Source organism: Mustela putorius, unplaced genomic scaffold (genome assembly GCF_011764305.1).
Source record: "Mustela putorius furo isolate JIRA1106 unplaced genomic scaffold, ASM1176430v1.1 tig00003853_pilon_pilon_pilon, whole genome shotgun sequence".
NCBI lineage: Eukaryota > Metazoa > Chordata > Mammalia > Carnivora > Mustelidae > Mustela > Mustela putorius.
The window spans coordinates 6,773,981-6,785,435 of record NW_025422005.1 but is presented as its reverse complement, the minus strand read 5'-3'; the positions used below and the strand labels follow the sequence as shown (position 1 = coordinate 6,785,435).

The window sequence follows — 11,455 nt, the reverse complement described above, 5'->3', positions numbered from 1 at the left end:
AAACTTTAAATGCTTTAATAAGTTACCCAAGGATTTAGGGTTTTTTGTTTGTTTGTTTTATTTTGGTTTGGTTTTTACAGTTTTTATTTAAGTAATCTCTACACCCAGCCTGGAGCTGGAACTCGTGATGCCAAGATCAAGAGCTGTGCGCTCCACTGACTGAGCCAGTAGGCGCCCCAGGATTTAGGTTTTAATGAATGTTTATATCTAATATTAAGCAAAATGTGTTTCCTGAAAGAAATGTAAGTTTAATTTTTATAAATGGAAAAACTTAAATGCTATGAATGTTAAGGTAAATGTGTACATTATCAACACATCGAAAGCAGTAACTTTCCTCTACACTAGCAATAATCAGAAATTTTTTTTTTAAAGACTTTATTTATTTATTTGACAGAGAGAGATCACAAGTAGGCAGAGAGGCAGGCAGAGAGAGAGAGAGGAGGAAACAGGCTCCCTGCTGAGCAGAGAGCCCGATGCGGGACTCGATCCCAGGACCCTGAGATCATGACCTGAGCCGAAGGCAGAGGCTTAACCCACTGAGCCACCCAGGCGCCCCAGAAATTTTTGTTTTTAAGTAAACTTGACGCCCAATGTGGGGCTGGAACTCACAACCCGAGATCAAGAGTCGCATGCTCCACCAACTGAGCTAGCGGGGTGACCCACAATAATCAGAAATTTTAATACCAAAAAGTGTTTTTGAGTATTAACTAAAAAATACAAAATGTCTTAGAATGCCAATATTTGGGGAGGGGGTTGGGGGTTTGGGTGAGCCTGGTGGTGGGTATTAAGGGGGGCACGTATTGCCTGGAGCACTAGTTGTGGTGCATAAGCAATGAATCTTGGAACATAACATTTATTTAAAAATAAAATTTAAAAAATAAAATGCTAAAACAAAGCAAAAAGAATAGCCAATATTCAAGGCCTTTGAAATAAAACAATACTTTTTAAATTAAAGGTCATGAAAGAAAGCTGAGATAAATGGAATGATATATTGCTTAATAGGAAGATTCAAATTACAAGGATATAGATCTTTTCATATTAGTTTTTTTTTTTTAAAGATTTTATTTATTTATTTGACAGAGAGAAATTACAAGTACACTGAGAGGCAGGCAGAGAGAGAGAGAGGAGGAAGCAGGCTCCCTGCAGAGCAGAGAGCCCGTTGTGGGGCTCGATCCCAGGACCCTGGGATCATGACCTGAGCCGAAGGCAGAGGCTTAACCCACTGAGCCACCCAGGTGCCCCTTCCGTTGCATTTTTAAGGGGACTTGACAGGTTGAATCTTTAGTTCATCCAGAAGAGAAAATGCATAGGAATGGCCAAGAGTTAATGGAGGGAAAATTCTGCAGTAATAAAGGCAACTCCTTATCAGTTACCAATGTACACCAGCTCGACTGCTAACAATTACAATAGCAAGGTATTGTCTTAGGACCAGAACATTGTCAGTGAAACCGACTTGACTGTTTCTATTGAATCTATATAAAAAGTAGCATAGGGGCACCCATGTTGACTCAGTTGGTGAAGCATCCAACTTTAATCTCAGCTCAGGTCTCGATACCGTGGCCGTTTGTTCAAGCCCAGCGTAAGGCCCCGTGCTGGATGTGGAGCCTGCTTAAAACAAGCAATCAACCAATGAAAGTGGCATAAGTACTGACTAGTAAACGGAGTTGGGGTAACTGGCTCCCCATTTGAAAGAAAATAAAAGTTAGACTCCTATTTTACAGCATTAACAAAAGTTGCAAGTGGCTTAAAGAGCTGAATGTTAAAAAAAAAATTTATGTAACTCTTAGATACAGTATATATATATTTTTAAATCTTGAGATGGTTAGGGCTGCCTTCGTGGGACATAAAACTAGGAAGCCTTAAAGGAGAAAATAGATTTGGCCACTAAAATAATTTATTGTGGGGCACCTGCGTGGCTCAGTGGGTTAAGTGTCTGCCTTCAGCTCAGGTCATGATACCAGGGTCCTGGGATGGAGCCCTGTATCAAGCTCTTTGCTCAGTGGGGAGCCTGCTTCTCCTCCCTCTGCCTGTGCTTTCTTACTCTCTTTCTCAAATAAATAAAATATTTTTAAAAAATAATTTGTCATGACAAAAACAGTGAAATTTAAGAGACGAGATAATATTTGCAACGTAACTACAAAGTCTTTGTACTCCTATAAATCAGTAAGGGAAAGATAATCCAGTGGAATATGGGCAGATTTCCAAAGAAGAAATCATATCAAAAGTTGTTAATGTCCATAAGGTAAATGTAATGTAAGGTAAATATAAGACCAACCAGATAAGGCTAGGAGTTTTCTGAGTCCTGGAGAGTAATAGGTAAGAATAAAAAACGTTATAATAAAGCTTTTTGTAACAGAAAGTCACACCTTATCTATTTCTTTATAAAACTGTGTTTTCAGTTATCAGATTTGTTTAAAGTAAGATAGATTAATAGTGAAGACTTCTTTTTTTTTTTTAAGATTTATTTATTTTTTAAGATTTATTTATTTATTTGAGAGAGAGCACAAGAACACAGGCCAGGGGAGCAGCAGGCTGAGGCAGAGGGAGAGGCAGAAGCAGGATCCCAGCTGAGCAAGGAGCCCAATAAGGGGCTCAATGCCAGGACCCTGGGATCATAACCTGAGCTGAAGGCAGCTGCTTAACTTGCTAAGCCACCCAGGTGCCCCACTAGTGAAGATTTCTGCTTAACTTGTCAAGTCAGTTAGGAAGCCTGCCATGCATTTTTGTGGGATGCTACTCGTGTATTAGTTAAACTTTTATATGTAAAATGAAATTCTCTTTGCACAACTGTCGCTCAGAAAGAGTATAGCCCATTTTAAATTGTACTGGTATGTTGAATCATTTCAAATAACCCAGTACACACCGTATGTGGGCTTATTGTTCTACTCAGAGATCGAAATGGCTTCCAGAGGAAAGACAGAGACAAGCAAATTAAAGCAGAATCTAGAAGAACAGTTGGATAGACTGATGCAGCAGTTGCAAGATCTGGAGGAGTGCAGGTAATCGTCTAACGAAACGCTGCTCTGCTGGCCGGTGCCTTTTTCTCGGCCAGGTGCCCGGCGGTGGGTGCAGGCCCATGTGTGATTTTGGTTTTCCCTGCCGTGTTCTTCACAGTGCTTTGAAGTAGAAATAGCAGCACCTACCTTGTCTCTCTTTAGTATTTAAAGTGGTCCTGCCTGGTATATACTTGACCTTCTAGTGTATTTTCAACCTTAACTGTTCAAAGGACCAAAACTGTTCATGGCCTTTTTCAACACCTTTGAGAGGTGGTTGGAGGTATTTCAAATGAAGAGGCCAAAACGATGCTTGGCCCAGAATAGGTGCTGAAGAAATGAGAGCTGCCATGATTTGTAGTAAATGTTTAATAAATGACTTGTTCACTTAGTGAATAAAAATAGCCTCTTGGCTAACTGAACATAATAAAAAAAAAATAGCCTCTTCCTCAGGTGACAGGTAATACATTGCTGTTGTATTTCATGATGCACAAAATTTTACCTGCCACTAAGGATGGGGGTAAAAATATCTGCTATTTTGTCAAGTACCTGTTGTTTGTCATGGACGTCTATAGTTCATGTAATGCTCATAGCAGCTCTATGAGGTAGGTACTGTATCATCGGTGGCTTATAGATCAAGAAACTGAGGCTTGGCTGTGTTAAATGTCTTGCCCAGGCTTACGCGTTGATTCATAGACGGCTTAAAAGGAAGTTATTATGTGGTTTGTTGAGTGTGCCTCGTTTTGGTAAAAGAAAAATGTTTAATTATCAAAGTAATCACATTGTAGGAAAACGCCCATATTACCAACATCTGAACCCATCTGTTATTAGCATTTTGTCCTTTCCTTTCAGCCTTGTCCCCGCAACGTATTTTTTGTAAATATATGTAGCTGAAGTCTTGGGGTACAAATATTAAGATTGCTTTTTTCACTTGGAACTCTATGCTTTTCTCTGTTATGTTCACTGCACTTCAGAGAGGAGCTCGATACAGACGAATATGAAGAAACCAAAAAGGAAACTCTGGAGCAGCTAAGTGAATTTAATGATTCCCTGAAGAAAATCATGTCTGGAAATATGACTCTGGTCGATGAGCTAAGTGGAATGCAGCTGGTAAGCATAATTTACTTACACTGGTGACACAGGTGATTTTCTCTCTTTTTTAGTAAGTATGTTTAAAATAGAAAAAAACTCTGGGGGTTTGACTTCTGAGCGCTGAGTGTCTGTGTACAGGTAGAGCAGCATAAGCTTCCAGATCTTCATTTGGTTATGTATTTGGCTCCAGTGACATGCACAGAAATAGCAAAAGGAAACTAATTTTTTTTTTAAATTTAAATTTTAGGTAGTTAATGTACAGTGTGATGTTGGTTTCTGGAGAAGAATTCAGAATTCCGTGATTCATCACTTATGTATGTGCCCTGCTTAACACCCCTCCCCCGTCTAGCTCATCCGCCGCCCACCTCCCTCCCATTTATCATTTATCAAAGATAAATGATTCTTTATCATTAGGAATCTCTTCTGGCTCATTTGCCTCTTTCCTTTTTTCCCCCTTCCCATATGTTCCTCTGTTTTGTTTCTTAAATTCCATATATGAGTGAGATCCTGTGGTATTTGTCTTTCTCTGACTGACTTATTTCATTTAACATAATATACTCTACCTCCATCCACATTGTTACAAATTTTAAGATTTCATTCTTTTTGATGACTAATATTCTGTTATATTTATATATATATATACACACACACACAAACATATTATATATGTGTGTATGTGTATATACACACACACCCCTTTTTTCCATTCATCAGTTGTTGGATATTTGGGCTCTCTCCATAGTCTGACTATTGTTGCTAATAATGCTGCTGTAAACATCGGGGTGCATGTATCTCTTGAAATCTTTATTTTTGTGTCCTTTGGGTAAATACCTAGTAGTGCAATTGCCGGACTGTATTGTAGTTCTATTTTTAATATTTTGAGGAATCTCCATACTGTTCTGTCAAGTGGCTGCACCAGTTTGAATTCCCACCAACAGTACAAGAGAGTTCCCCTTTCTCCACATCCTCGCCAATATCTGCTGTTTCTTGTGTTGTTAATTTTAGCCATTCTGGGGCTCCTGGGTGGTTCAGTCATTAGTTCTCTGCCTCTGCCTTCGGCTCAGGTCATGATCCTGGGGTCCTGGGACTGAGCCCCTTGTCAGGCTCCCTGCTAAGCAGAGAGCCTACTTCTCCGTCTCCCACTCCTCCTGCTTGTGTTCCCTCTCCCTCTCTCTTGCTTTCTGTTAAATAAATAAATAAAATCTTAAAAAAAAATCTAGCCATTCTGACAGGTGTGAGATGGTATCTCATCATGGTTTTGATTTTATTTCCCTGATGATGAGTAATGGTGAGCATCCTTTCATGTGTCTGTTAGCCATCTAGGTGTCTTCTTTGAAATAGTGTCCATTCATGTCTTCTGCCCATTTCTTAACTGGGTTACATGTCTTTTTGGGTGTTGAATTTGTTAAGTTCCTCATAGATTTTGGATCCTAACCCTAATCGGATACATCGTTTGCAAATACCTTCTTCCATTCTGCAGGCTGCCTTTTGGTTTTATTGACTGTTTCCTTTGCTGTGCAGCTTTTTAGTTCATTTTTGCTTTTGTGGAAACTAAAATTATAACAGTATTTGATGAACAAGGAAGACTATTTGTAATTGAGGATTCATCAATCAATTATTGTAATATTTAATTCATTGGACTATTTTGTTCAGTTTTTACCTTTCTGTATTCTAGGCTATCCAGGCAGCTATCAGCCAGGCCTTTAAAACCCCAGAGGTCATCAGGTTATTTGCAAAGAAACAACCAGGTCAGCTTCGGACAAGGTTAGCAGAGGTAAAGTTTCTTCAATTTGATTTAATTGCTGGGTGTATGTGTTTTCTCAGCTCCAGAATTTCATTATGTTATTCTGAAATTTAAAAATCAGTCAGTTGAGAATGTGTAACACCACCACCAGTAAACCCTAATGTGTACGCTATAGAAGTGGGGGATTATGATGTGTCAGCATAGGTTCAGCTGTTGTAACAATGAGCCACTCTGGTGGGGCATGTTCATGATGGGGAGGCTATGCATGAGCAGAGGTGAGGGGTGTATGGGAAATCTTTGTACCTTTCACACAATTTACTGTGAACCTAAAACTGTTCTGAAAAAATAGTCTGTTAGAAAAAATTGATTGGTGATTTTTTTTTTAAAGATTTTATTTATTTATTTGAAAGAGAGAGAAGAAGCAGGGGGAGAGAGGGGGAGAAGCAGACTCCCCACTGAGCAGGGAGCCTGATGCAGGGTTCAATCCCAGGACCCTGGGATCATGACCTGAGCCCCAGACAGATGCCTAATGGACTGAGACACCCACGTGCCCCCGGATTTGTTTTAATATTTATTTATTTTAGAGAGAGAGAATGTGGGAAGGGGGAGCGGGAGAGAGAGACATTAGCAGACTCCCCCCTGAGCTTGGAGCCCAGCGCGGGGCTTGATCTCACACTCCTGAGATCATGACCTGAGCCGAAACCAAGAGTCAGGCCTTCAACTGACTTTGCCATGGAGGGGCCTCTAATCAGTTGATTTTAGAACCACAACGCATAGTTTTCTGACAGAATTAGTCTTTCTAGCAATTATTATTGGTGTTGAATATGGAGGTTTAAACAGCATATGACAGTTAAAAGTGCTACTAACTGCTTCTACTTGGACCCCACCTTTAAGGTTTTACCATGCACTTGGAGCCCTGAATTGAAATTCTAGCAAGAATCCATTAGCGATATTGCTCTCTGTGTACATGGCCTTTGTTATCTAAGAATTTCAAACATCTCTATAAACCTGGTGCTTGAGAAAGTCTGTATATAAACTTGAATATAATTAAGACATTAACAAGTTGTTTGCAACCACTGGTGGTAATTCAGTAGCATAGTGGTTAGAGCACAAACATAGGTCAGACTGGCAGGATTGGTGTTGCTGCTCTACTGTGAAGGTAGGTGACCTTGGGAAGTTATTATTATTATTATTTTTAAAGACTTTAGGGGCGCCTAAAGGGTGGCTCAGTTGTTAAGCGTCTGCCTTCGGCTCAGGTCATGATCCCAGGGACCTGGGATGGAGACCCACGTCAGGCTCCCCACTCAGAGAAAGCCTGCCTCTCCCTCTCCCACCCCCCTGCTTGTGTTCCTTCTCTCGCTGTGTCTCTCTCTGTCAAACAAAGAAATAAAATATAAAATATTTTATATTTTATATATATTATATTTATATTTATATATGTTTATATTATAAATAAATAAATAATATTTTATTTATTTATTTGACAGAGACAGCAAGAGAGGGAATAAGAGCAGGGGGAGGGGGAGAGGGAGGACAGGCTTCCCGCTGAGCAGGGAGCCAGATGCAGGGCTCCCTCCCCACCTAAAATTAGTAAATCTTTAAAACTTAAAAAAAAAGAAGTAGTAGTAGTAATTCTGGGGGCACCTGGCTGACATGGTCAGAAGAGCATGCAACTCTTGATCTCAGGGTTGTGCGTTCGAGCCCCATATTGGGTTGGGGGATTACTTTAACAACAACAAAGAAGTAGCAGTAGTAGATCTGAAAAGTTGGATTTTATGGGCAGAATGTTTTTAACTTAAGTACCATGTACTTTGCATCCGTCCTTTTCAGATGGACAGAGATCTCATGGTAGGGAAGCTGGACAGAGGCCTGTACATGCAACAGAAAGTGGAGATACTTACAGCTCTCAGGAAACTTGGCGAGAAGGTACCTGTATTTAATTTAATATTAAATTAAAAGGTATAAAGTATCTGGTACAGAACTTCTTGATCTGTGATCCAGTTTTTGGTTCTGAGACATTCCTAACTGTGTTTCTTAGAACCACTTGTTAACATTTGAATCCACTTCCATGGGCTTAGTTTTGTTTTGTTTTGTTTTGTTTTGTTTTGTTTAGCTGACTGCAGATGATGAGGCCTTCCTGTCAGCAAATGCAGGTGCTATACTCAGCCAGTTTGAGAAAGTCTCCACAGACCTTGGTGAGTACCCTTGTAGTTGTGCAAGCCGAGCATGTGTTACTGCCCCAGGTCACTGGATACCATGGGAGAGATAACAGGATGGCCTTTTCTTGAGTTAAAAGGTAAAACCAGGGGCGCCTGGGTGGCTGAGTGGGTTAAGCCGCTGCCTTCGGCTCAGGTCATGATCTCAGGGTCCTGGGATGGAGTCCCGCATTGGGCTCCCTGCTCAGCGGGGAGCCTGCTTCCCTCTCTCTCTCTCTGCCTGCCTCTCTGTCTACTGTGATCTCTCTCTGTCAAATAAATAAATAAAATCTTTAAAAAAAAAAAAAAGTAAAGTAAACTCAAATTTTATATATTCCATTTTGCATTTAAAGCTAGAATGAGGATCTGTAGGCAGTAAATCACCCCATGTATATCAGATGTTTGTTCAGGGGAAAGAAACTGGGAATTGGCACTGGGAAGGTTGGAGGCAATGCTCTGATAATACAAGCTAATTTCATTTCCTGTTTCAGTATCTATGGGAGAGATTTTCCCCTTGGTACCTGGAATTATAAATGCATATGAAATAACCTTTTGTTTATCATGTGTCTTTCTCCTTAGGCTCCGGAGACAAAGTTCTTGCATTGGCAAGTTTCGAAGTTGAAAAAACAAAGAAATGACATGGTGTGGAGCCTTGGGACATTGATCACATTCTTGCTGTAAATGGCAGTTGTCTTCTAGGGGTTTTGAATCATTGCAAAGAAATCAAGAGATTCTTGAAATGCACTGATAAGCTAAGAAAAGGTGACAGGAAAACATACTTGTGGCTTCTGGTTATACCCTTCATCATTGTGCTTTGTGTAGGGCCACCTGCCTCAGTCATCCCAGACTTGTTGGGATGAGGGACCCGTTGGACCTTATTCATTATGTCTTATGTGTTTTTTTAGAGAGAACAGAAAACAGTTTCTCTGCCTGTTTTTATTAAGCTTCCTTGTTTTTAAGTGCTGACAGTAAATGAAAAGATGTGAACTAAGGATTATTTTTGCTCATAATTTATCCCCACTTATTGGAGTGAATAGTGTACCAACATCAGTCGACCTCATGTGTGTTCATAGAATTTGAGTTCTGAGCGATCTTAGAAATCCTTTTCATTTGATAAACGAGAAAGCTGAGGCTCAGAAAGAGCAAGTTGACTTGCTTCAAGTCTCATCCAAAACAGAGCTGGTGATAAGACTTGGGTGTTCTGACTCTCAGTTTTGTGTCCATTGAGTTTTATTTCTGTATTTTGTGCTGTTTTTAAAAACGAATTAACACATATTTGGGCAAGTCTGTGTTTATGAAAAATTCAATGTCTCAACAGAAAGTTGTCACTAAGGGACCTTTCCCCAGCCTGTGAGGCCTCCTTATGAATGGGGCCCATTGTATCTCTGAGTTTTGAGCTTGGAACAATGGGAGCCCTGTTGAGAGTCTCCTGGAGTAACTTAACCTCCTGCCGGTGTTTCACCAGGGAAGCACTTGAGAGCGGCAGCTGGAGGCCCTCCGTGTGTGTGACCTCTTCGCTGAAACCCAGAAGGTGGTGACTGCAAACTATTACTTACTCTTGAGTTTGTGGAGAAACACAAACTAAGTTACGAGGAAAAGCATACTCTTGAGTTTATGTTTCTCTGCATGCTCAAATACGGAGATCTCCCATGCATGTGTACGGAGATCTCCCATGCGTGTGTACGGAGATCTCCCATGCGTGTGTACGGAGATCTCCCATGCGTGTGTACGGAGATCTCCCATGCGTGTGTACGGAGATCTCCCATGCGTGTGTACGGAGATCTCCCATGCGTGTGTACGGAGATCTCCCATGCGCGTGTATGTGAGCCTAGAGTCTAGCCTCTGGCCACTTTATATTTTTTCATGTATTTCTCAGTTTTCTTTTTCTTTGCACTTTATACAAATTTAAAACATTTTTAAAGCTTCTTGTATACTCTAAACTCTACTAGGTGCTCTGCCAACTGGACAAATTAGGGACCTCAGCTTCATTAATGCCTTATTTGGAACTTTTAATGGGTAACTTTTTATATATGGGTTTAGGCCAGTCAAAAACTCATTGAAATTGTGACAAACCAAGAAGAAGCAAATGACCTGCTATTCATCTAGACATTATGGTCAGTCATCATTTCATTATTATTCGGCATTTGTTTGTTTGTTTTATTAAGTAATCACTACACCCAATGTGGAGCTTGAACTCATGGGCTGGAGATCAAGAGTCACACACTCCACTGACTGAGCCTTCCAGGCACCCCTATTCTACAATTTTTTTTTTCAATCAAGGTGACATTCACATAACGTAAAATTCATCATTTTAAAGTGTACAATTCAGGGTGTTTAATACAGTCACAATGTTGTGCAACTATCACCATCTCATTCCAAAACATTTCACCACCCCAAAACCATCTGAGTAGTCTTCATTTCTGCCCTCCTCTTTATCCTACCCTCCAGCAACCACTAATCTGCTTTCTGTCTCTGTCACTGGGTTTACCTATTCTGGGTATTTCGTAGCAAGGGCATGCTACAGTATGGGACCTTTTGTGTCTGGCTTCTTTCACTTAGTGTCGTACTTTCAAGGTTAATCTAAGTTGTAGCACATACAGCACTTCATACCTTTTAATGGCTGACAGTACTTCCTTGCATGGATACCACACTGTGCTTATCCATTAATCTCTTGAACTTTTTGGCTATTGCAGATAGTACTGCTGTGAACATTTGTGTAACTCTGTTTAAATACCTGTTTTCAGCTCTTTCGGGTATATACCTAGGAATGGAATTGCTGTCTGTATGTGTATTTGGGGGGATTTCTTTTTGTTTTTTTAAGCCATAACATGATTCCCCCTTTCCCTCCAGTAGTAGGATAAGGAAAATTAGGAATATTTGGTGTTTGAAAAGGGCCAAGATGAATCCGGAGTCCTTAATTTTGGTTTCTCTTACACTTTCTCTAAGACTAACATCAGTGAAATGTTTTATCATTAATCACATTAGTGTATTCATTTTGTAAGTAATGACTAGTCCTCAACTTAAAATTAATCTTCCTTTAAAATTTGCAAAGTTAAAAAAAAGTCGCCAAATGTGCAGTGCCTCGCAAGACACTGCCCTTCCTGGCCACGCGACGTTTGGTAGGTCACTGAATCCTGTCCTTCCTGGCCACGTGACGTTTGGTAGGTCACTGAATCTTGCCGAGCCTCATTTTCCTCTTCTGTTCCATGGGGATGAGTGGGTAGGACCTACGTACCACATAGGATTACTGTGGATTCCCCCTCTTCCTTCATGCAGAAAAAAGTTTTGCATTGGAGCTAATCTACTGTTTAACAGTTCTTTCAAGGGCCATATGATACATTTTGTTCCACAAATTTGGTATAATTCAGAAAAATAAAATGAATAATTTGAAAATTCTGTATAATTATAGTTATTAAATGATTTGCAAACCA

At 40.2% G+C, this 11,455-nt stretch overlaps 1 protein-coding gene across 2 annotated transcripts in view; it reads left to right on the top strand.

Annotated features, from left to right (window-relative positions):
* The window catches only part of LZIC (leucine zipper and CTNNBIP1 domain containing), a 14,089-nt gene extending 2,634 nt beyond the window's left edge, over nucleotides 1–11,455 (top strand). For both annotated transcript variants that reach the window (XM_013049236.2, XM_045063712.1), the window contains exons 2-7: nucleotides 2,891–2,999; nucleotides 3,968–4,103; nucleotides 5,761–5,859; nucleotides 7,660–7,755; nucleotides 7,943–8,024; nucleotides 8,604–11,455. In XM_013049236.2, coding sequence (XP_012904690.1) covers nucleotides 2,891–2,999; nucleotides 3,968–4,103; nucleotides 5,761–5,859; nucleotides 7,660–7,755; nucleotides 7,943–8,024; nucleotides 8,604–8,662 — 581 coding nt within the window. In that variant the 3' untranslated portion in view covers nucleotides 8,663–11,455. The remainder of the gene's footprint in view (nucleotides 1–2,890; nucleotides 3,000–3,967; nucleotides 4,104–5,760; nucleotides 5,860–7,659; nucleotides 7,756–7,942; nucleotides 8,025–8,603) is intronic.